This window comes from Musa acuminata, chromosome BXJ1-7, assembly GCF_036884655.1.
Source record: "Musa acuminata AAA Group cultivar baxijiao chromosome BXJ1-7, Cavendish_Baxijiao_AAA, whole genome shotgun sequence".
In the NCBI taxonomy this organism is placed as follows: Eukaryota; Viridiplantae; Streptophyta; class Magnoliopsida; order Zingiberales; family Musaceae; genus Musa; species Musa acuminata.
The window spans coordinates 4,821,906-4,846,847 of NC_088333.1; the positions used below are offsets into that span (position 1 = coordinate 4,821,906).

Here is a 24,942-nt window from a genome sequence, read left to right on the forward strand (position 1 = left end):
TGTTTTACTTGTGCAGGTGATCAAAGACTTCTATGTGTGAGTAGGAGAATCAATTGTTTTGTGGAACGAGGTTTGTGTCATGGCACTGTTGTGGATGTCATTGTTTCAAGGGGAGGTGGACTGCAAGTGATGCATGAGGAATTGTGACCTTTTGTTGCATTCGCAATTTGTTAGGTGTTGTTGCAAATAGGTATGTCCTCTAGTTAGTATTCAAATTATATCTTTCTTTTTGACATAATGAGTCAATTGGTATGTGCATCAAAAGGGGAGTAGTAAGAGTCCTCTTGGTGTGCTTTCTTGCTGACAGGGGCATCAACATTTTAGATCATCAAACTGGGGGATAACATACTTTTGTGCTTCTGACGTGTCATTATAAAAAATAAAACTGATTATAAATTATTCTTATAATTCACTATCTTTAGTATTTTAAACTTTTATATATTTTAAAATTATATTAGTATCCTTATACTCATGAAGATAAAACATATAATTTTGTTGTTGTTGAACACATGCTAATCCTACCTCATTTCGATGAGGTATTTTTATCAACAGAGTGACATGAAAAGATACAAAATTAAATATTTTATTTTTATAAATATAAAAAAAAATTATTCTAAATTTTAAAAATATAAAAATCAAGATGTTAGTAAGATAATATGTAATTAATCCTAAAAAATAGATTCTCACTAAGTTGCTGGCTAACAACACAAGCTCAAAATGACCACTAGGCCTTCTTCATGAATGAGGCTTTTGCACTAGAAGATGGAACCAACACCAATACTGAGACAACCAATTACGTCTTCATGCCGACCAAAATTCTTTTAGTCATCAAACCATGCCAAACACAATGTAGAAAAGGTGTGTTGTGAGACAAAAGCAACAACAGGAATATGAAATAAAAGGTTCTTCCCTTCCCATTTATAGGACTTGATCCAAAAGTTTTATCTGCTCGCGATGTGGATGATAACATTGAATCAAGTAAACTTCAACAAACACACTTTGTCCACACACTAACGCTTCCGGTTTTTTGTCTGCTTACTTTCAAGCCTTTGTCGTGCCTTCTGAAACTCTTCTTCAGTGGGTTCCGGTTCAGTTCTTGCATCGCATTTAGCAACAATGGAGGAGAGAATGGAGTCGAATTGCTGTTTCCTCTGGCTCCTTCGCTGAGAGATGATTGCAACTATGTCTGCTCCTTCTTGTTTCTTTGTCCTGCATTTTCTTTTCCAAATTATAGTTAAAATCTTGAAGTAAGTAAGTTACATGAATGGCAGGACATGTTCTGTGAAATTTACTCACTTCTGCCTTCTGACCACCGGATTGGTTGGCGGTTCACTTTCGGAAACTTTCTTGGCCCATTTCTGATAAGTTCTGCTTGTCTTTAGTTCCCCTACAAAATATGAAGGACCTTCAAGTCAAACATAACCAGCCTCTTGATGGAAAAATTGTACCTAAATTTTCAAATCTTAGTTTATGATTTGTACTTGTCATAACCCACATAGGAAAACCTTCACTTAAAAATCAACACACTTCCATGAGAAGGATGTCAATAATAATATTATAATTACTATTTAAACTATTTGGAAAAATTATTTTGACTTTAGGAACATTAAGGACCTGTTAAGTACTCTTGAATCATGTTCTTACTCTTTTCACAAGGTACACTAACATTAGTAATTTGCGATTGATAACAAAATAAAACTCACCTTCAGCTATTGCCTCATCAATTATATCCTTGTAGCGGTGTGAATCCAGCTTTGGGTCAGAACAAAGCATCGAACAGAAAAGCCTGAATCAAAAAGATAACTTGTCAAAGAGTTTGAAGTTCGTTGTGCTATTGCTATTATACCATACTCTGATAAATCATGGAGCCTAGTTGAGGAACACTATGCCCTAAATCCTGCTAGCATCCCAGTACTAAGCCAAATAAAGCTGGAAACATCAACAGAACAGTGAAATATGGTTATTGGAGATGAAATTAAAGAAGCTTCTCTCATTTACCTATTCATATTGCCCTTGAATTTTTCATATAGATCCTTCAAATCCTTTTTTTCAGAATCTGAACCTCTGTAATTAGCTTCAAATTCTTCAATGTCAGCCTCCGTAACCTAGACCCAGCAGAGTTACACTAATTCACATTATCAAGGAAAATAACATGCCATCCCATGGTTCAATTAACTTAGCAAGTTCTTCTAAGACAGAGGGAGGGGCATACTCTTTTGTACATCGTTCTGAAAAACTCCTGTAGATTTTCAGCAGCTTCCCCAACCAGAGCCTGTCAATAGCAAATACTCCAACAGTATAGGAAGAGGCTTGCCCATCTCTCTCTTAATCCAAAACTATAAAGAAGAGAGAACATCTAAAAACAAAGCACTTACATCATCACCAGCATAACCAGTTTCATCATAAACAGCCCTTTTCTCCTCATCCCCAAGAATAGATATAACTTTTTGCAACTGTTGGAATTTCTCTTTTGCTTCCTGGAAAATATGACGAGTACAAACTTGAAACCGCTGAACAACATCCCCGAGATAGGATAGTACCGTGGTACTACTAATCCACACATAATTCTATACCTCATCACCAGGATTTTTATCTGGATGAAGACGCAAGGCCAGTTTGTAGTAGGCCTTCTTAATTTCCTGCTGAGAGACTGTCCTCTCCACACCTAAAATCTGCAAGAGGACCAAGTCAGGGTACTGGACCCTAGATTTTTATGTAAAGTGTGCTTTTCTCCTGAACAATTATAACTAACACAAAGCAAAATGTATGATGAATATATTCTACCAAGCAACTTTTTTTTTTTTTTTAAAAAAACTTTATTGATGAAATTGATAGGAAACAATCCCGTTCGCCTCGATGCGAATAAAAAGATCCAAGTCCGGAGGATAAAAATTCCTCCAAAGACTAGAGAGTTTGTTGGCTCTAGCATGAGTGGTCAACCAATTTGCTTCACGAAATACATGCGAGATTTTACAATCATCCATAACAGACATTAGATGTAAAGTGTCTCTAACAGCATTCAACATTCGTCATGGGACAGGAGATTGTTTACTTATGATATCCACCAGAACCATAGAATCCGTCTCGATGTGAACTCAGCGGAGACCATACTCATAAGCCAAGAATAACCCGTCCAAGATAGAAGCAACTATGATTAAAACACGATTGCAGCTATCCAGAAGAGCAACACCTCACACTCCTAAGAATCACAAGAAAAATACAAGGTAAAAGAAAATTTTGCATTCTTCCTAATTTAGCATTGCCCTTAATCGATGCCATGCGTGATTGTATCACAAAGAGTCCTGTTGTGAATTTAAGTCAATAAAGAGCAGTGAAGATCTAAGTAACTGTAATAAGAAAAAAACACATGTTTCGGCTAAATAAAAGATAATGGACTCTCTGCCCCCCATTATCACAAAGATAATGGGCGCCTTCATCAGAATTCATATTCCAACTACTCTGAATCCAGGTTACATTTTTCTTTCAAGTCCCCAATTGTACATACTAATCCACACATAAATTCATATGCCATGCGTGATTGTATCAGAAAGCGTGTGTTTGTCGAAAATCACACGCTTCTAAGAAGTGTCCGGGGCCCTGATATAAGATATAAATAGCAAAGAAAGAGCACGACGCTGCACATCCGACCCCCACAGCAAGAGAAGCACGTGCAATGGAAGATGAGTACAAAATATATAACCAATAAGCAAAGAAAAATTAGCGATTTCGAACGCTCTTCCACGATCGAAGCTAACAGCAGAAGAACCCCCCCAAGCCGACAAAATTTCAAGCGGGAAAGAGACGGAATGGCAAGCAACTGGGTACCTCGTACAAGCTCATGTCTCTAGGAGTGGAGGATTCACCGGCGCCTGAGGTTTCTTCTTCTCCTCCTCTTCCTCCTTCTCCTTCCGCATTCCCCTCGCTGCCCTGGCCTGAAACCCTAGATCTCTTTTTTCTCCCCATTCACGAAGGAAGTAATCGGGCGAAAGAGGACAGACAAATAGGAGGTGCTCGATATTTATTAGGGCAGCGAAAGCCCCAATACTTCCCGCCCTTTCCACGATCAGGTGCTCGGCCGGAGTTCGGTCACGGCGCGGTGGATATATCGAACCGGACCGACTGTGACCATTCGAAGTCAATCGAATTGAACCAACACGAGCACACTGATGATTTGGTGGGGGTGGTCAGTTTCTTACCCTCACCCGGGTTCGAAACCGGACCATGAAATTATGTTCCCTTTTAAGTAAAATATTTAATCTCATTATTTTTCATTAAATACCTGACTTTATCTCATCTTGATTTATTACCAAACATATGTGATATTTTTATTAACATAATCATGAGAAGAAAAAAAATTAAATTTACCTATAAAATTTTTATAAGTATAAAAATCCTAACATAATTTTTTAAAATATAAATACTAAAAATAACTAATTACTTATAAAAGAATATGAAATTGTATCGTACAATATCATTTAATCTTTATTTTATATTTTTATTTTTTATACGGTTAGATGTTGATTTTTTTTAACTATTATAGCTTAATATGCATGAGGAATTTTAATCGCATTCAATGTTTTGGTTTCCTAATGTGTTACTGATCTCCATGCATCTTTCTTGCACGAAAAATCGATTAATGTGTTTTCGATATAGTTTCGATGTTCATATTAAATTATCAAAATAAAATTAGAATATAGAAAAAAAATGATGAGATCGTCGGTCAAATCTTCGGGTCAAAGCGTTTACCTTTCAAAGACCACGCGGGTTACCAATTTTGTAACGTATCAATTGACTAGTAATTTGGAGTCGACCATTTTGCACATGTGAGTTAGCCCCGGTCCTGTATGCCACCTACTGTATGGGTGGAAGCAGGGCCCACAAGCCCAGCCCATTGTGAGGCGCAGATAGGGCCCGCGGCTTTTTCACCAGGGGGAAGCGTTCATTTTCCTGGTTGGTGAACCAGCACAGACTGGTGATCCAGACACGCTGCGGTAGGGCGATGCGGCGTACTGCGATCCCTGCATCGAAGCATGAGCACAGCGAATCACGTACGACGACGGCTTGCCGCCGTCCATTTTCGCGCGGAACGAATCGCTGGTCGACAACGCAGCGTCGTACGTGATACGACAACGCTCCAACGAAGCACCGAGTGGCCCAATGGAGACCGAACGCGTAGAGCCGTCTTACATACGAAACGTAATTCTGTCTCTCTTTTCGATTCTTATTCTTCCCCCCTCTTTTCGCTACTTTCGGCTTGGGTTCGACTCTTCGATTCCGAGGCGATTTCCAGCCGCTTAAGGTTAGGGTTTCGATTTGGTTCGTCTTCAGCCGTTCCTGTTCTGGTGATCTTTCCGTCGCATTCTACGAACCGAAAACACAAGTTTTACTTACTCGCCTCTTTTCCTTTTATGCATGCTCTTTTGTGTTTTTTTCTTGATTGGGAATAGGGGGTTATTTGATTAGTTTTAATCCGCGGAGATCGGCGCAGGCGAATCGCGAGGGAGGCCGATCGCAAAAAAGTGCCTTTTTATTTGCCTTTGATGAGGGTTTGATTTTTATGCCGAAATGATTGTTTTCTTCCCTTTCTTTTCTATGCAAATATTTGGTTGGTTTGTTCTGCCGAATCGATAGCATTTGAGATTTGTTGTGCTAACTTTTTCAAGCTAGAGCGGGTTAGGGTTTGATATTTGGTTATTTCAAATGGGAAAGGGCTTCATCCGTCCTCTCTGGTTCGGGTGTCTTCCATTGAGATAGGATGCTATGGACTTCTTTCCATGTTTTCCTTTTGTCATATTTTTCCTTCTCTGCTAGATATTGCTCTTTTGGTATCTCAAACAAGAAAGAAAGGCGTGAGCTTAGGAGCAAAGTTGCTACTTTTCTCACCGGTCTGAGCTTCTTTGATTCACTTGCTTTTGTGGGATTCAAGGGTTTGATCGAGGATAGGTGTTATGGTAATTGCATGTAAAATCTCTCTGGTTCTTACCCGAGGTTAACGTGGTGCAGGGGAGTTAGCAATGGAGCACGATGAGACTGGATGCCGAGCCCCTGAAGGACCGATCCTTTGCATCAACAACTGCGGCTTCTTCGGAAGTGCTGCGACCATGAACATGTGCTCCAAGTGCCACAAGGACATGATTCTGAAGCAGGAGCAGGCAAAGCTGGCAGCATCCTCGATCGACAGCCTCGTGAATGGCAGTGGCAGCGGTAGCGGAAAGGAACCTGTTGTATCTGGCAATGCCCATGTAGCTGTTGGCTCTGTGGAGTCGAAGGTGATTTCGGCACAGCCACCTGATGTGCTTGGCTCGAGCGAGGCTGGAGAAGCAAAGGCGAAGGAGGGTCCAAACAGGTGCAGCACTTGCAGGAAACGGGTTGGTCTGACCGGCTTTAGTTGTCGGTGTGGGAACCTTTTCTGTGCCGCACACCGCTACTCGGATAAGCATGACTGCCAATTCGATTACCGAAAGGCAGCGCAGGCTGCGATTGCCAAAGCAAACCCTATTGTTAAGGCTGAAAAACTTGATAAGATCTAAGGCTATGGAGTGAAGGTTACTTTTAACTGTTATTGTGATGCTCTTCTTTCACTTGCCTGCTTGCTGATGCCCTTTTGTTGCTATAAATTTGCTGGTGGAATGATGCATAGGGCAATCTTGTAGCCTCGAGAACTCTTTTATCTTGTTGATTGGAAAAAGATCTGGTGAATTAAGCTTTAGTTTATGCTGGTTTGATGGATGAATATGGTGTCTGATGCTATGGTAATTTGGTATATCGATCGTGGGAAAAATCAATTGCAGAATGGAAGGATGTTAAGATTCATGGTGTCTTATAGAATTTTATAACAAAAGACTAAATTCTTTTTCTGAGAATAAATAGAATTGCATTTGTCATTCAAGAATGTATGAATCCTTGGTCATTGCTCTAATGCACTACAACTTCCTAGATATGTAACTCTGGGATAAAGCAAATTATGATTCATTACGAGATTAGGAGCATAAATCAAAATTGTTGTTTGAATAGGAACAGGAAAATTTATATAGGACAGGGTACGAGGAATTAAGAGTATCATACATACTCTGCAATCAATTCATTATCAGAGAGCTGGGAGCTGGTCACAGGAAGAGTGCAAACGAAGCTCTCCTTCCACTTCCAATCGACTCGTCCTAACAATACATTTACTCTGCTCTGTACATAAGTGTTTTGCCAGCAGGAAAGCGCCACTGGTGCTGCTGCTGTTCAGAGATCCGTCTTCGATTGGTTCGAGTTCAGTGGCACTAGGAAGAAAAGAAGAGACGACAATGCATAAGTCAGCAATTTAAATACAACATAGGTCGGTCGATGTCGAGAGACACACAAATGTCTAAAATAACAAGACACATGTTCATGGATACATGTGTTTCTAAAATCGATGGTTCAAACATGTCTCTTTGTGAGTGTATAAAAACATCCATCAAACCAAAAAATGATAGCACTTACTAAGACATGCATGCAAAAGAAGTCTTTTAGCGACAGGTGTATCAGAATTAAGCATCATTCATAAAATAAGATATACCAACTCTTAACTCCTCCATTTTATCATCTCAAATGCAAATGCTTTAGGCTGGATGCACATAATAACAAAAAAGGCTTCTTCAGAAGTACAGACTAATGACAGCTGCTTTTCTTTATAAAATCGCACGACATTATTTGGTGAATGCCGCCAACAATGAACAAGTGCCAGAAAATAATTACAAAAGCTTTTGCCTATGAAACAACAACCTACCTGATCAATTTTCGCTGATCTATTTGAATGAAATAGTGAATATTTACTGCATAATCCATGCCCATACCTGAGTTTGATTATATGGGGCAGTGCATAACCTGGAATTTAAGATTATTGCCTAGGAGGGCTTTGTTCAAGGTTGTGAATGATAACTAGCTTGTGCTAGCATCGTACTGCAATTCCTTTCTCAATTAGGCACATATGTAAAAGACTGAGAACATAGTATAAGCTTTCTCTAAATTCATGACTTCATTAGGCGAGGCATTTCTCTGTTTCTACATGAGGTGAAGCACCACTGCCCTACCAGATGGAGAGATTTGCAAAAGGCATTTCTTCAAAGACTTACGATCGAAGGCCAAACTATTAGTCAAGCAGCCTTCTTTGACGAGATCATAAAAAGTGCCTATTGTTGAATCAGGATTCAAAGTAAATAGTAAAAGTTCACCACATCCAAGATAAGATCCAGACAAGGTGTCAAATTATAGCAAAAGGAAGTTAAAAGTTTGTGCAGAGCAGTGGTCCAAATGCCCGTCAGAACTATATCAAGAGTGTCAATTAATGACTTTGGTTCCAAGGCTCACAACAAGATATGAGTTGTTATGCACCGAGCTAAAGTTGGTACCAGCTGGGTTGTGACGATCTAACAGTGTGCATATCCAAGACCCCAGGAAAAGGAAGTCTTTAACTCCTAAGTCGCTATGTGTCTCTGTCCTTGATGCCGAAGTAAAGCAAAGCATATAACTGGCAAAGTTTGACACGAGATTGCACCAACAAAATGGCAATGTTGCTATCCATTTGATCGAAAGAGTACCCAATAATAGGTCTGCACAGTACTGGCTGTGAGTAATGAGGTAGCAACAGGGAAAGAAAACACTCACTGCACTGACAATGAAGTTAAGGCACCAAATTAAGACGGACGGCTGTGCAAAGTGACGGAGAAAATCTACATGCTGGCAGGGGGACCATCGGGACCAGATGTAAATTACGGGTGGTCGGGGCAGGCCAATCAAACACAGAGGCAAGCGTCGTTGCCTGAAGCAATCATTTATAGCTTTTGGGCCCGACATTGTCACCGGAATGGGACAGAAGCAGTCGGGGTCGAGAGGACGACGGATCTTATCTTTGTCCTCCCAAAAAAATCTCATTAATCTCAGAAGAGTCTGAGTAAAACGTGCGTGTCCCGTACATGTAAAGCATACAAGGATGAATAACAGGAGAGTCATGAAGGAGTTACCGGAATTGGCAGCGCCATAACCAAAGAGCGAAGTCCCATGGTTGATGAGACCATACGGGTAGACCCACGCCGTAGATGATTGCTGGCTTGGCCGGAGATCCGTTCGTTGTCCGGTACCCGGAGCCGGGTCCGACGACCACGACACAGGATCCAAAGCCACTTCGCCCCTTCCATTGGATGCCACCAGCGGTCCACACTGCCATCAACGACCACATTTCACGTCATGGTAATCCGTTTCGCATCTCCTAAAGTACCACGGTGGTACATGCTGCCCCCGCGTCTAGCGAGGCAATTCGGAGATCGGACATTAACGATGATGGCGACGGAAGGATTTGGATTGGAACGGAGTCGTTCTCAATGGTTATCGTTCCCATATGCCTCGTTGCTTTTCTTACAAACAACTATTGCAAAATCATATTTTTAGCCTTTATCTCACGAGATCGAGGCGTTACCTCCGCCATTAAAAAGCTGTCGAGACCGCCGAAGTCGATCCTCGGGGTGACCGCCGCCAGTCTCATCGACAGGAACTGAGAACCACAGTGGAGGAGTGGATGGTATCATCGTTGGATCATTGTTTCATCTTATCTTAAAGATAACAGAAGGAAACAGGAGCTTTTGGTGGAGTGAATGCTGTACCTCAACTTGCCTTTGGAGCGACTGTACGTGGTTGATGATTTCGTCAAGCACCAAGGCTGTTCCTGTAATCTGCATCACAGACAGACAGATTAGACAATCCACTTTCGAAATCCTTTTTCCTGTCTCCACATGAAAACGAAAGGTCTTTTGATAGATCAAGAGGAAAATTGTTTGTTTCATCCAAAATATGGATGCAGTTCAGATTAAAAGTGGGTCAATCATAAAGCAACAACAATCCCCGTAATGCATTAAAGTAATCGATGGGATTGGACTGTTTCTACGTTGAAGTTCCAAGCGTGTGACTGTACCAGTTACGTATGTCAATGAAAAAGACAACAAAAGTCCACTCGAGAGCCCAAATCAGCCAACTTTTTCCTTCAAAGGCGCCTATGAGATAGGCTCGTCAGTTTAGACTCGATTGCCTGTGTCCGAACCTGGCCAAAACTGTCAACTTTTCCTTCGAAGGCGGCTCCAAAATAGGGTCACCACCGGAGGCTCGATTACCCGATGACCAGAATATCTTCACGATCGCATCTCATCTTTGCTTAGGAATTTCCACAAACACCTTCTCTCCATGGTACAATGAAATGGTAAAACGGACACCAATCCACGCCCCCACCCCACCCCCCACAAAAAAAACCATCTTTTTAACTTTTGTTACGCGGCGTGTATAACAGTAATCTACGAAAATAAATGCACAAAAAGAGGCTTTAATACTTTAATTAAGGGATCCAGCGAATGATTGAGGAGTACTGACCTTGCTGCATCCGGGAACCAGTTCCTGGAGAAGCTTCATCCGCGCATTGATCTTTTCCCTTCGCGCCTACGAGAAATTAAAGGTTGATAAGTAAGGAAATGAGCTAAAACTAAGTGATTTAATGGATTGTTTGGGAACAAAGTAAGCGGTACCCTCTCCGCTAAGCTGTGGCTATCGGTGGCTTGTCCTCGGCGAGCGCGGACGTGAACGTAAGGGAGCTGGTCATCCTCAGTGTGCTCCTCCGCGGTCTTCAGCTTCTTCGCGGGGCCCTTTGCCTGAGCAACAAAAGAGGGAAACGTGTCATCGCCCTCAGCCAAACGAGGTGGTTACCTTACCCGGAACCCCGGGGAGTCCGCTGCTGACCTTTTGCTTCTCGCAGTCCTTCCTCTTTGCCGGCCGCCGCGGCTTATCGATGGGGACCGGGAGGGGAGGCGAGGAATCGGAGTCCGAGGGCTCCGCCTTGAGCGGCGGCGAGGGCCCTCCGCCAGAGCTCGACGCCGGGGAGTCCGCGGCGGCGAAGACGGGGAAGCTTGCGGCCCGCTCCGCAAGGCCGGCGTTGGAGGGGAAGGTGGGAGACCAGCCGAGCGGATGCCCGAGGCCAGTGGGGGAGGAGGCCGCGGCGGAGGCGGAAACCTCGCCGGCGCCGGGCTCATGAAGGAGGCCCACGGCCTGGTTAGCCGATAGGCCGAGGAGCGCGGTGAAGGAGCCGCCGGACACCGGTTGGGCATCGAACCTGGCTTGGATCAGACTTCGAATCTCCTCCTCGAACCGGATGGGCTCCGCGATTTCCGTCATGTAGGCGCCGGAATTCCCCGTTCCCACGCCATAGCTCCCAGCCGATCCCATCGATTTCCTCCAAAGCACACGGAGAAACCGCCGCAGAATGCCACCCGAATTCCCCAAATCGAGCCAATCGCTCGCGGTTCCTGCACTCGATCCTCTGGATCGAGACTTTACAACCACTCTCGGGAGATCGAGCGCTCGAATTCAAACGGGGGCACGTCGGATGGGCAAAACCACCAGAGGTGGGCTCGAAGCCGAAACAGGAAACGAGAGCGAAAGCGTCAAGTGGACGTACGCAGCGTTAAGCAGAACTGGCTTCTGCTCTCTCCTCTCGATATTTATTTCTATTAATATATATATATATATATATATACACATATAGATTTCCGTCTGTGGCGGATTCAACGGCCGCGCGCTCTGAAAGAAACGCATACGACAATGCTAAAAAATGGAAGAGTATAAGGAGTCCGGTCACACCCGGTGAGAACAAACGAACGCTTTTCTCGGTCGGGGGATGCCATATTGAACATTAGGTACGGTTTGGATGGTGAAGTCTGTGGGTGATCAGACCGGAGGGTTGAGTGCAGAACACAGGATCGGCTCTGCGGGCGAGGGACGAGCACAGGGCACGAGGACGGCGCAGAAAGAAAGATGCGTACGTAGCGATTAGGAGACCGTATCATTTAATATTATTTTTCGCTTGGTCTTCCCGGTTGGCAGGCCTGCGCTCCTGTACGCCGAGGTGGGCGTCGTTCATGCATATGTACAGACTAGGGGACGTCGCAGGGGAAAATGTAGCTGACAGCTTTTCTTCAATGGATGCATCGACACGTCGCTCTCCGTGCATTGATCCGGAGAAATGACAAGCCACAGGTTTCGCAGTCCTCTGCCAGCCCTTTTCTACCCTCATATTTCCCCCTCCAGTTATACTTTTCACTCCTGACTTCTTATCGTTTTCAAGGAGTAAACGATTCCACCACCACCACCACAACCCCCTATATATATATATATATATAGGATTTTCGTTAAAAAAACTATCATTTTTGATATCTTCCAAACAATTATCGCCATTTTTTTTCAAATCAGATACCTTAATTTATAAAAAAAATCCAAAAATACCCCTCTTCCACCGTCGCCGCCGTCCGCCGTTGTCCGTTGCCACCCGCCATCCACCCATCGCCGTCGTTCGTCGTCCACCGCTCGTCGTCCATGAGGGGAGGAGAGGGGAGAGAAGGGAAGGGGGAAGGACGGGAGAAGAGGAGAGGGCGGGCGGTGGGAAAGATGGGAAGAGGAGGAAGAGGGCGGGCGGAGGGGAAGAAGGGGCGAGGAGGAGGAGGAAAGGGGGAAGGGAGGGCTGGGAAGGAGGGGCAAGGAGGAGGAGGAGAGGGTGGGCGGCGGGGAAAGAGGGGAGAGTGGGACAAGGCGGCGGTGGCGGAGGAGCCAAAGAGGGGTTCTAGGAGGAGGGGCAATTTTAGATTTTTTTTTAATTAAGGTATGGTTTGCAAAAAATAAAAATGAGGGTAACTGTTTCGAAAATACCTAAAATGAGAGTATTTTTTAGTAAAATCGTTATATATGGTTTTTTGAAGGAAAAAAAAGCCCTTACGTTTAACATTTTTGAAGAGAGCACATCCTCTTAGAAAAAAATCAATTTACCCTCGTCTTTAATAAATCCATCGTTGGTTCAGTCTTGCATTGTCATCACCTCTTCTCGGAGTTGTCGCTCTTAATCCTCATATGAGGAAGAAAGGGGTACGAGAGTGATAATAAGTTTGATAGGGTCCAACAAGATTTGTGAAGATAACAATGACCCTCATGTCACCTCCTCCCCAATAGGAACGAGCTCGCGTGAGGTCCGCAATACTATAGTGACCCCTTATGCCTCCTATTTTCTTACGTGATGGTTGCGAATGAGGTGCACAAGAGTAGAGTTACAAAGGTGGTGACGACTCTCACACCTCATCCTTCCTTGCTCAAGGGATACAGAGCGATTCGATCTGACAAAGTAAATGAGAGGTGATACAAGGAGGAGATGATGTAATTCTACGGAAGCGACAATTACTCTCACACTTCCTCCTTCCTCGTGCGAGGGTCATGGGTAAACACAATAAGATCGATACGAGACAGTGCAGGGGTGTAGGATGCAGGTAATGATGGGTCCAACGATGGCCGAAGGTAAAATAGTTATTTAAATATAATATTTTATAATTTTTTTTAAAAGTATGAGTGTTATATATATATATATATATATATATATATATATATATATATATATATATATATATAGTGGGGCCCGGTTTCAATGGATGGCGCTGATCGACCAGACAACGGTCCCAAGTCCACCGCTCTCTCGTATGGCCTGTGATATGGATTACCCGCAAACGGTCCGAGGCCGTATACGCAGGGGATGTCGGAGACCAATCAACACCGACGACGCCTGCTTCGTTATCCGTTAAATAGCCGACCTGGCGGGGCCCGCTCCGAGGAGCCATTTTATTGGTCCAGGCTTGCGCAGAACAGGAAACACCGTCACCCATCGAGCCATCCCTTGAAACGTGCCCCACGGTCGATATAGATCACTTAGGATAAGAGAGCGCTTCGTCTTGACGGAGAGTCCTCTCCATATGGTCTCATTCTCACAGACATGGTTGATCAAAGTGCTCTCTCTGGCATGGCCTAATTGATGCCGTAAGAAACCAATCATGACCTTACCATGCGATGATTGACCTTGACTTTCTCTTTCTCGAGAGCTAAAAAGCAGCAAAAGGGCAGTAAATTTGTCTGAATGTTTCTTCTTGTAAAAGAACTTCCACAAACGCTTCTGCTTAGAGTGAATTCAGCAGTCTCCGATGGCCAAACCTTCTCGTAGCAGTCACCGTCAGGTCTACCGTGGAAGGCCAGTTGATGATATCTCCTACTCGGTGGACTGTGACGAGATGTGGAGACCTTTCCACGTCGTTCCACTTCACACCTTTATCTGCAACCACACCATCACCACAGCTAATCCTGCTTCCCTCGAGTCTTTGCAATCCTAATGGTGGTGTCCCAGTCATGAGCTGGGAGTGGGTGATCGAGTGATACATTCTTGTCTGATTCTTCATCATGCTGATGAACTCTTTTCAGTAATTTAGATAAAGCATTCGTTTGCCTTTTTTTTGCTTGATCACATTGCATCACAGCATGACAAAACCCTATAGTTCTGCTTTCTCGGAGTAGAGGTTGTGTGCATACTCTCGACCTCTGCGTTCCAGGATGTCCCACACTTTCTCAATGTTTCCTTGCAGCTCAAGCTGCTCATGATCTTCCCTGGAGTGCTGTCACTTCATCTGCGTGGGTTGTTCTGCTTTGGATTACAATTGCCTATAATGGTGCTTGTGTGTGGATTCCACTCGTAGCATCACCGCAGTGTACTTGGCAGTGGGAAACTGGTGGTAGGCATATGAAGCTGCGATGAACTCAACAAAGGCCCGCATGGACGACATCCACGTAGAATCTACTTGGAAAGCTAGATTCCCTCATACTTCGTCTCTCCCTTTGATCCCGTAATATATTAGAATCGGGAGGGAGGAGGAAGCAGCGAGAATGAGCCAGACTTGTCTTCTTTGCGTCGCCCTGTTGGTGGTTGCCATGGCCACCGGGGGTGGGGCAGTGGGCGTAAATTGGGGGAAGATGGCGACGCACCGGCTGCCGCCCAAGAAGGTGGTGAAGATGCTGGTGGAGAACGGGTTCGACAAGGTGAAGCTGTTCGACGCGGACTCCGACATGCTCGAAGCTCTGACGGGGACCGACATCGAGGTTATGGTCGGCATACCCAACTACATGCTGGAGGAGGTGAGCATTGATCAACAGCGAGCCGCCGACTGGGTGGACGAGAACGTCACCTCTTGGAGGTACACCGGTGGCGTCAACATCAAGTATGTTGGACTCTTCTTCTTCTCTCTCTGTTTCTCCTTCGTTCATTGGAATCGATATGGAGGACTAATGGCTTGCAGATATGTTGCGGTGGGTAATGAGCCGTTGTTGCGGGCATATGGAGGCAATTACAGCCGACCCACGTTACGAGCATTGAAGAAGATTCAGAAAGCTCTCGACGACTCAGGGCTGGGAAGCCATGTGAAGGCCACCGTCCCCTTCAATGCCGACATCTACACTTCTCCGGGTCCGCACCCCGTCCCTTCGGCAGGACACTTCCAACCGGAGACACGAGAAACCGTCCTCAAAATCCTCGCCGTCCTCTCCGAAAACAACGCTCCTTTCGTCGTCAACATCCACCCCTTCCTCTCCGCCTACGGCGACAAGTACTTCCCGGTGGACTTCGCCTTCTTCGGGGTGGCCAAAACGCGCGTCAGTGACGGCGAAGCAGTCTACACCAACGTGCTCGACGCCAGTTTCGATACCCTGGTCTGGTCCTTGAGGAAAGCAGGGTATCCCGATATGCCCATCATCATCGGCGAGATTGGCTGGCCAACTGACGGCGACAAGAACGCCAACGTGAAGATGGCCAAAGAGTTCAACCGAGGGCTGCTCCGCCATGTCACGGGCGGAAAGGGGACGCCTGCGAGAAACGGGAGCATGGAGGTTTACCTGTTTAGCCTCATGGACGAGGACGACAAGAGCATCGCTCCCGGGCCCTTCGAGAGGCACTGGGGCATCTTCGAGTTCGACGGGAAGCCCAAGTACGGATTGGATTTGTCGGGGCATGGAGGAGACACCAATCTGGTGAGCGTCAAGGGGGTCGATTACCTGCCAAGAAGATGGTGCATTCTCGACCCGGCTGCCACCGACCTCACCGACTTGAATGACAGCGTCAACTACGCCTGCTCTTTCTCGGATTGCACTTCCATGGGGTATGGCTCATCCTGCAACCACTTGGACCTCCATGGGAACGCGTCCTATGCTTTCAACATGTACTACCAGGTGAAGAACCAGGAGGCCGGTGCCTGTGTCTTCTCTGACCTCGCCGTGGTCATCGATCGGGACCCGAGCGACGACAAGTGCCGATTTCCGGTGATGATCGCTTCCGGTTCACTTGCAGCAGCACAGGGGAAGACGATAGACTTGGTGGTGGCTGTGATGGGAGGGATGGCGACATTGCTGTTCTTGCTGATGAGAGAGGCACGAGTGGCTTAGACAGGATGATTTGGCTTGTTCAATCAGCTTGTTTTATGTGAGAAATGCTTCTCCAACAGCAGCATATTTCACATACTATTGCTGAATTATTCTACACACATGATTTGAGAGATCAGAACAGAACAAATCAACAACCAGATTACTTCTGCAATTGCTCGAGCAAGATTCATTACAAGAACAGAACAAGAGTCTGCAGATAAAAGGACAATGCACGATTATTGATCTGTGGTCAAGCATAACATGAAAACCAGCTGAAGAACCTTAGAGCATTCATATGAAATATATGTATCATTCCTTGTGCTCTTTCTGAAACAAATATTCCACTATACTTAATCCACTAATTAAAAATGGTGCTTACATCGAATTCTACAACCCCTTCTAAATCCAGAGTGGAGATCTACCATCAACTTACTGAAAGTTCTCTTTGAGTAATTGAGGATATTACAAAAGGCATCCTTAAAACCTGCAAAGAGATACTAATCATGTTGATCAGCATGAAACAGCAAGAAAGCTGGTAAATTTATGCACACTTATACAGGAATTATATGCTACATCTTAAAGCTAACCAATCTTCAATTGGAAATGTGTTCTGTGACCCATCTGGGGCACACAAGAACTGAGCATCTTTAAGACTCTCTGGACTATTTGAAAACAAAATAGCCAGGTTTTCAGGCTCAATAGCACTTTTTTTTGTTTTCACTTTCTCTTCAAACATCTGCTGGAGCATTCTACTTTATCCTCTGCTGTAAATTTCTTTGGGTCTTAGTAAGAGAAAAATAAAAGAGAAACATTTCTGATATTTTTGATTCAGCAGGAGGACTTCAATCAAATTACTGTAAGAGGAGTCTCACGAAGTGCATCTCTGGCTGCTCCTGAAGGCACCTTTGGTCATCTAGCTGAAGCCGTAATGCTTCCGTTATCTGCATGCCACTGCAGCAGTATGATCACCTCTAATTAGTGAACTGCAGCCAAATGAATTGTCATTTCGCAGATTGAATGTTCTCATATATTTCTCCACAAGATATTGGCAAAATTACATTGTAAGATCATGTTCTGTGACATCGACAGCAGCCCTTTGTTCGGAGTTGCCTGCAACATTATGGAAGCATGCACCTCTAGCTGCTCATGAAGGCGCCTTTGGACATCTAGCTGAAGCCGCAATGCTCCTGTTATCTGCATGCCACTGTGCAGCAAAATGAATGGTCTTTTTGCAGATAAAAACCAAATGAATGTCGTAATGGTGAGTATTCATCGTTCTTATATATTTCTGTACAAGTTATATGCAGAAATTACATTTTAGGATCATGTTCTGTGTCATCTGACAGCAGACCTTTGTTCAAACTCGCCTGAAACATTAACGAATACCAATGGAGTGAAATCATAAACTTCACGAGTGCTAAAAAGAAATTAATTTGTTAAAAGCATTTACATTGAAAAGTGATTGATGAGAAAGAAGAAGACCACTCTCAACTTCAACATGAGTGAATGTGCTCAAGAGCAAACCGGCTTAAAGTTTTTTCCTCAACAAATTAATCTAAAGTATTATATTCCAACTGATTCAGTGGTATTTTAGTCATGCTATTCTCTCGTCTCGACATTCCAAAGAACTCTGCTTAACTTTAAAAAGAGGTAGCTGTGACATTCTGTTGTCATGTTGCAGGAAATTAGGATTTTGTTGATTAAATTAAAACTTTTGCAACCAGTTGTCATCTTTGTACACGCACAGATAAATTTAGTCAATCAAAGGAACTGTTTCCTTTGTCATCTATTTAAGAAACTGATTTCTTTGCAGCAGCATTAATATGGTTGCTGCTCCCAACTCTTCATTTACTCACACTAGCAACCAATCTCTAATACCTACGAATTCAAGTTGCCTTCCCAACCTCTGAGCCATCAACCAATTTACTGCAGATCATTATGGACTGACAGGAATAAGGAATAATGATTGTAATTTTGTTATTCAGCCTAGCCACATTTATTTCTAATCATGCTTATGAAGTTCCAATTTTACTTATACAATAATGTCTAGAAACAACATCTCATTCAAGGGAGAAAAAATGAAAGAAGCATTCAAAGAAGGCTAACGATAAAATACAGATTAGACACAAGAAATAATAATCATCCAACTTACAGAGGGAGGAGAAGCAGTTTCATCGAACAAGACAGCAAGAATTTGGAAACAAAAGCCCCCTCACCTAGGCCGCGATTGAACCTGAACGGGGTATCCCGATCACGGGCGGAGTCGAACTTAGTCCCGTCGAGCAGCGTCCCAGCGAGATACACTGCACACCAGCACCTCAGAGATCGGACCCTTTCCACCCAGAAACCACTAAAAGCCACCAGACCAACCACAGATACGCCCAAAGACAAAAAGAACCGAAAGAGAAAAAGAAAGGAAACCAGATATACCTCTGACCCAATCGCCGATCTGGAGGGCGGGGTCGCCATTTGGGACGTCCATCGTGTCCTCGTCGGTGGGCGTGTCGAATTCCTCGGCGGCTGAGATCGACCACGAACCAAGACGGTGGCGCGGGCAACGGGAGCGAGGTGGAGGAGAGGAGCAATTTATTATAGGAGAAGATTCCAGAGACTTCCAGAGACCGGTCGTGCCGCTCCGGAGATATATATGCTTGCGTTGTTGCTCGATACTCTCGAAACGAACACTCCATCGATACTGGACCCACCTAAATCAACTTGTATGAATACTAAGGTTGATTAGGGTTTTCGATCTGATCTCTTCGTCAATTTTGATGAGGATAAAATAAATTTAGTAAAAAATAATTAATATTAATTATCGTGTCTTAAATAATTGTTATAATATGTTTATTAAGGGAATATTTTGGAGTAAAATTTTTCTTCCTGACTTAGCTGGTTTTGCTTAAATCGTGCGGCACCTTTGCGTGTCCGTCCGCAAAGGTCAGCCTCCTCGAAGCTCCTCGAAGCTCCTCGAAGCCTCCCCTTTGTCCCTTAGGATTAACAAAAGAGAGAACGGATTAGAGAGAATGCTTCAATCGGGATCCACAAGCAAACATCTCTGAAAAACACTTCATATACAATACAAATTATAAACATACTTTACAAGCTTTGAATAGTTGCACAACAAGTTTTATCGTACTTATGTCAAGTCGCTATTAATGAAAAAGATATTTTCGATTAATATAATTTGAAAATTAAGATGATTTACGTAAATGAGGATATTACAACAGGCATCCATTCACTAAGAATAACTTGTTGACCAGCATTAATCAGCAGTCAAGCTGGTAGGTTTATGCACACTTACACAGCAATTCTATGCTGTATCTTAAAGCTAGCATTTCTGCAATGGGAAGTCTGCGCTCTGTGGCCCATCCGGGGCACACCACAACTGAGCATCTTCAAGACTCGCTGCAGGACTCCCCGAAAACAGATCACCCAGGTTTTCAAGCTCGGCAGGACCTTTGGTTGTTCTCACCTGCTCTTCGAACATCTGCTGGAGCTTTCTGCTTTGTGCCTCTATTCTTAGCTGTAAATTCTTCTGAATCTGATCAAGAAAGGGAGACACGATTACTTATTTTTGATTCATCAGGAGGGCTGCGATCGAATTAGTAGAAGAAGAGGCTCATGAGACTGCACCTCTAGCTGCTCATGGAGGCGCATTTGCACGTCCAGCTGAAGCCGCAATGCTTCTGATATCTGCATGCCACTGCAACAGAATGGTATCCTCTGATCAGTGAAGATGAGAATTCACCGTTTTAATACATAATCTTTACAAAGTGTCGGCAGAAGTTACATTTTAGGATCGAGTTCTGTGACACTGACGGCAGCAGCCCTTCGTTCGAACTTGCCTGTAACATCATTGGCCAATGCAAATGAAATGAGATTGGAGTGTAAAGCAATTGTTCATGGAAGATGGCTGAAGCTTTGTTTACCTTCAGTAGATTCTGGTATGTGCTTGGCGATCCGATATTTCTGCAAGACATATCATCTTCAGCTTCTTAGATCGAAATAATGGATGCATTAAAGTATTCCTAGTTGTAGTGTATGATACCTGCAAATGGCTTTTGACGTGGTATATGGTTAGCCCATCTGAGTTCATCAGCTTCAGAATCCCCTTTGGAGTTGCTTCTGCATGCAAATTCGACAAGCATACACAAGAATGTGTTACCTTTTCGACTTGGGATTTCTGGAAATAGGCAATCGGACCAAATTCAGTACTCACTCTCAGCTCCTCCAAGCCGATTCACGCACTCGACAAACCGCTCATGGAGATCCTGTGTCCACCTGATTCGTGTTTTGTTTGAGATGGCTGTGGCAGACGAGACACTTGCAGAGGTGATGGGCAGTTGCTTCTCTGTTTGAAGACGAAGGTTTGGCTTGTCCATTGAACAGCTCGGTATACCCCATCCGACCTTAGTGGAAGAACAAACAGCCAAACAAGCAACCAAGAGATGCTCACTATAGAAACCGATGCGAACAACAAGCACGAAGAAGATGACGAGAAGAACTCGGTACTTACAGAAGGATCATGAACAACTTGAGGTGGACTTAAATGCTTCGTTTGCAATGAGGCACTCCAATCTGCTCTTCCTGGATAAGGTTGAATCCGGCTGGCCTGGAAACCATCTCTGGAACTTGCCCTTGTGTTCTGCAGCATTGGAAGCTTCAAGTCCGGGTCCAAAGCATCCCTCGGCTGGGAAGGAAGTCTGTATTGCTTCACGGAGTCGTCGTCTCTATCGAAGAAGAACGATGCTGCTGCAGGCCTGTTCTTTGTTGATTTAGAGAAAGATGGAAGGGTATCAGATCGGTACAAGTAAAGATGAGGGAAGCTCATCGATTGCTCAGAAGCAAAGAAGACGGCAGGCGATGATCCAACACAGCTTGAAACACAACTGGGCAAAGTAGGGGGCATGAGACCATGGCTTGACGAATCCATTTCCTCCTCGAAGGAGGCGGAGGTGGAGGAGGAAACCAATGATACAGAAGACCAAGGATTCCTTGGCGCAGGAAAACAGCCCAAGGAAGTGTTCCTCTGGTAAGAAGGGTTGGAAGCCTCGAACGTAGCGTTTCTGAACGATCCATGACTGAATTCAGGGAGATCATTCGTCTGAAGATCCATTGAAGCAATGTGAAATATCTGTAGATCAACAGATCTGGGTGGAGAAACTACAAGAACAATCAAATGCCAAGCAACGTCAAGACTGCCTTGATATATCACCAGAATCTAAAGAGGCATCAAAAAAGCCTACAAAATAGAGAAAAAGAAGGCAAGCCGCCGACGTTATTCTAAAGATTCAAAGGTCCCTATTTGCAGGGTTAATGTCCCTCATATTCCACAAGGCTTCAAGAACAAGATGAGAATAACACGCATAAGCTTGCGCCAGCTTATTCCTCAGATGATCACTAAAGCACCAACCAGATCAATAAGCTCTTCACCAAAGAAAAGACCAAGTAACAAAGGAACCACAAGTATTCTTGATGAGTCGCCATTAACATGGTCTGGAAAAAGAGAGTTGGTCTTAACGGAGTAAGCCTCTCCTAGTGAACCAAATGAGCGAGGGATAAAAGACGAAGAAGAGGAAGAAAAAGGATCACAATTGTCCCAAAGCATGAGAACAAATCCCTTTGGAGTTATCAACCTATGAAGAGGTGCTGCAAGTGCACCTTTCATGCATCCAAATGACACTCGTGCCTTCTCTTTGTGATAAACGACAAAGGCATGAGACTGAGGAGGAAGGAGAAAGGAAAAAATTCTCATATGCATCCATACAAAATAATGAAACATTAAATTTCTCTCTCTAAACTCATAAATATTATACATGCGTTTCTTTTTCAAATTTAAAGCTATTTTTAAGAAAAGTCAATAATAAACAATATCAGTATTTCTTTTCTTCATACATTTCGGATCAGATTCAGATTAGGTTTTCAGTGGTAACCTCCCTTCGAAGCTGTGGGATCTGATGCCTCTCATGTTGATTCATGCTTGTGGATAAGCATGATGGACCAACCACGGCACGGTTCTCGTTCCTACGTGGGGATCCATGCACTATAGAACTGCACGTCGCTGATGTATATTTCTAGCCAGCTAATAAACATGTACGTATATATTGAATGCAGTACAACTCAGAAAGGCCAAGTTCATCTTCAGTGATCTGAACGATCTTCCATTTGTGGCTCTTTCAACTGGAAACATCAGATAATGGACTTCCAAACCACACAAGTGCGAGTTGCTGAGGTTTGGTATCTGAAACAAGAGTCATCTTGTAGGCCTCCCTTGTCTAAAAGGTTATGCAGATGCCAGAGCTTTCTGATCTCTTCTTAAGTTGGACAGTGCAGACAGGAGGGGAGTCAGAATGCACCCATGGCAGCAAAAGGAGGGTTTTGGATGTGTTTGAGGCTTGTGTTTGTGTATCTATCAACTGAAGCTCCATGTCATGAAGCCATCCCACTTTTCTGTATCACCCAAAGTAACAGTGGCCCTCTGGATTCTGAAAGGACATTAGTTCTTAGTTTTGTTTGGAAGGGGCACCGAGTCTTGCTTTGTTGATTTGTAGGCATTAGCTTATTTAAAACGAGGCTTCAGCTCCTAATCTATTCAGAAGAAGAAATCGTTAAAAAGGATATTGTTGTTTAATGAGATGATTCACCTAATTTTAGAGACCCATTCTTAAGATATGAGAATTATATGTTCATTTGAAGTCATTCACTTGATCTATACAGTCATTGGCAAAACATCATCTTATCTAAGATACCCATTTTTGTAAGCATCCCAATCCTCCAAGATAAGATTATGCCATTGACATGCATGACCCTTCCCCCACCATGAGATGCTTTTATTCTCTCTCTCTCTCTCTCTCTCTCTTTATTTTCTTTTCTTGATTGGGGAAATTTGATTCAATTAGTATATAGAAATCACAGTTTTTTATTTCTGAGGGAAGGCTTTGATGCCATTATGATCGATCGACAGGAAAAACCTTCTTTTTATCTTAGCCTTCCATGTCCCGTGGAAGAATAATTCCAGTGGAACTGTTTGTCCACGTTTTTGCTGGTGGTAATGGGGCTGCGAACCTTCAAAGCCAGCCATGGCATTCTCTTATGGTTTTGCTTAGCCAAAGATGGGGTTGGATTCTTGAGGTGCGTTGTTAGAGGACCATCCATATGTGGGGGACGACGAATGATTCCCCATTGCTCCCCTGTTCTTTGAGGTCCACTGCTGACTCTGATTTCGTCAGAAGTAGAAAATGTCTTTGACTTCTCCTCTCTCTTTTGCCTTTTGACTTGTGGAATCACTCTCACTTAGTTCTGTGGTCGTTGTAGCCGATGGGACCAGCCGCCTTCGGCAGAAGATTCTTGTCCCGTGCTCACACAGCGCTTAGCTGTACCAAGTGACTGTTGCCTGGAACTTATGTACAGAGAGAGAGAGAGAGAGAGAGAGAGAGTTTTGAAAGCTTATCGATGATAATAAATTATAATTAATGCCTTCAAATTCGTGAAAGCTATCAGGAAAAGAGGACGATAAGGAGTGGCTATGCTCACAAGTCTTAGCCAACATTTAATTTGTTGTTTAAGACACACACACACACATCAGACTGCATTGAACATTTTGACATACACTTGCCGTGCAAACCCATAAATAAATGGGCTTATGAGCTCAGTTTTTATTGGGCGATCTTTCAAAGCCCACACTAACAATGGTGAAGTCAACCTCTTCGAAGCCTCGTAGTGGCAAATCCGATAATTCAAACGAAAGATGTGGCAACGCGGGCAGTTCAAATTTTGGAAGTTCGAGAGAACCGCCTAAACCGTAACCGACCGACTATAAAGCGGGCCGAGCTCTCGAGGTCTCTACCATTACCCGCGGCTTCTTCCTCTCCTCTTCGTTGTGTAGCCCCCAAATCGGAACCCTACCGTAGCCGTGACTTCCAAATCTTCTTTTAATTAAGAAGCTCTCCTCCGGATTCAAGCAGTCTGCCCATGGCGGCGATGGCGTTCTCTGCTCCGATAGGCACGGGAAGGCTTGCGTCGTTCATCGGTGTCGAATGCAGGTCTGATGGCGATTGCACCTGGTTCGATGGTGATCTTCTTTACCATTCTCTTGTATTCGTTTCCCTTTCTTCCTCTCCTCTTCTTTTCCTAACTCCTAAATCGGAACCGTCGACTTTCAAATCCCAATCCCTCGTCCCGATCCAAGCAATCCCACGGGCACGACGAGACCTGCGCTGTCGCTTCTCGGTGGCGGATTGGAGCAGTGGACAATCTCCGACAATTCCTCCTGGTTCGGTGGTCAAAGTCTTCTTCTCCCTTGTTCTGTTTCTTTCTTTATTTCTTCTTCTTGTTTCCCTTTTCAGATTGACGCGATGCAGGTTTTGGTCTTCTTAGGTTGATCTATTCGCTGGTTTTTCTTGTTTGTTTCTCTAGACGCGTGAGATCGCAAAGCCACCGTTATTTCTGTTGGGAGATTGTGGTCGTTCATGAAGGGAGGGACTACCGGATCATCCGATGATTGTCACACCTGGGGCTCGTCATGATCAGGAAGCCGACACAAGCTGCAAACTATTCACTGACCAAGGCATTCCTCCTCATCGTGTCCATCGATTGTGTTGTAACGCTTAATGGTGCATGAGACTACATCATACGGCAAGCTAGGTCATAGTTTTCTTGACGACTTTA

General features: G+C 44.1%; 5 protein-coding genes across 21 annotated transcripts; 2 read left to right on the forward strand and 3 right to left on the reverse strand.

Annotated features, from left to right (window-relative positions):
* Nucleotides 1-781: 781 nt before the first annotated feature.
* Nucleotides 782-4,145, reverse strand: LOC135678381 (chaperone protein dnaJ 6-like). Of its 2 annotated transcripts, none has more exons than XM_065191123.1 (8): nt 3,826-4,145; nt 2,574-2,672; nt 2,376-2,477; nt 2,213-2,272; nt 1,999-2,105; nt 1,704-1,786; nt 1,297-1,387; nt 782-1,209 (listed from the first exon to the last, which is right to left on the reverse strand). In XM_065191123.1, the coding sequence occupies exons 1-8, from the start codon at nt 3,961-3,963 to the stop codon at nt 1,011-1,013; spliced, it is 879 nt and encodes a 292-aa protein (XP_065047195.1). In that variant the 5' UTR covers nt 3,964-4,145; the 3' UTR covers nt 782-1,010. The 2 variants fall into 2 exon arrangements, with proteins under 2 accessions (XP_065047195.1, XP_065047194.1); XM_065191122.1 differs by having other exon boundaries at nt 782-1,218; nt 3,826-4,133.
* Nucleotides 4,146-5,170: 1,025 nt separating this feature from the next.
* On the forward strand, nt 5,171-6,729 carry LOC103990472 (zinc finger A20 and AN1 domain-containing stress-associated protein 8). Of its 7 annotated transcripts, none has more exons than XM_009409620.3 (2): nt 5,171-5,299; nt 6,004-6,729. In XM_009409620.3, the coding sequence occupies exon 2, from the start codon at nt 6,015-6,017 to the stop codon at nt 6,528-6,530; it is 516 nt and encodes a 171-aa protein (XP_009407895.2). In that variant the 5' UTR covers nt 5,171-5,299; nt 6,004-6,014; the 3' UTR covers nt 6,531-6,729. The 7 variants fall into 7 exon arrangements, with proteins under 7 accessions (XP_009407895.2, XP_065047200.1, XP_018684037.2 ...); XM_065191128.1 differs by having other exon boundaries at nt 5,272-5,380; XM_018828492.2 differs by having other exon boundaries at nt 5,294-5,316.
* Nucleotides 6,730-6,953: 224 nt separating this feature from the next.
* On the reverse strand, nt 6,954-11,507 carry LOC135678383 (transcription factor bHLH48-like). The gene is made up of 7 exons (XM_065191126.1): nt 10,747-11,507; nt 10,536-10,658; nt 10,384-10,449; nt 9,627-9,695; nt 9,443-9,517; nt 8,991-9,186; nt 6,954-7,268 (listed from the first exon to the last, which is right to left on the reverse strand). Exons 1-7 carry the CDS (start codon nt 11,227-11,229, stop codon nt 7,231-7,233), a joined length of 1,050 nt encoding a protein of 349 aa, XP_065047198.1. The 5' UTR covers nt 11,230-11,507; the 3' UTR covers nt 6,954-7,230.
* Nucleotides 11,508-14,263: 2,756 nt separating this feature from the next.
* LOC103990468 (glucan endo-1,3-beta-glucosidase 8) lies at nt 14,264-16,492 on the forward strand. Its single transcript, XM_009409618.3, has 2 exons — nt 14,264-15,080; nt 15,159-16,492. The coding sequence occupies exons 1-2, from the start codon at nt 14,749-14,751 to the stop codon at nt 16,294-16,296; spliced, it is 1,470 nt and encodes a 489-aa protein (XP_009407893.2). The 5' UTR covers nt 14,264-14,748; the 3' UTR covers nt 16,297-16,492.
* Nucleotides 16,493-16,597: 105 nt separating this feature from the next.
* LOC135678382 (myb family transcription factor RLI1-like) lies at nt 16,598-21,962 on the reverse strand. Of its 10 annotated transcripts, XR_010514921.1 has the most exons (13): nt 20,792-21,962; nt 20,495-20,684; nt 20,324-20,400; nt 20,205-20,244; nt 20,066-20,120; nt 19,909-19,978; nt 19,577-19,816; nt 18,706-19,262; nt 18,492-18,578; nt 17,590-17,642; nt 17,334-17,479; nt 17,148-17,226; nt 16,598-16,759 (listed from the first exon to the last, which is right to left on the reverse strand). XR_010514921.1 is itself a non-coding variant. In XM_065191125.1 (7 exons), the coding sequence occupies exons 1-7, from the start codon at nt 21,389-21,391 to the stop codon at nt 19,604-19,606; spliced, it is 1,245 nt and encodes a 414-aa protein (XP_065047197.1). In that variant the 5' UTR covers nt 21,392-21,962; the 3' UTR covers nt 19,456-19,603. The 10 variants fall into 10 exon arrangements, 1 of the variants encoding a protein (XP_065047197.1); XR_010514923.1 differs by having other exon boundaries at nt 16,601-17,226; nt 17,334-17,469; XR_010514924.1 differs by having other exon boundaries at nt 16,601-17,216.
* Between the last annotated feature and the right edge of the window lie 2,980 nt (nt 21,963-24,942).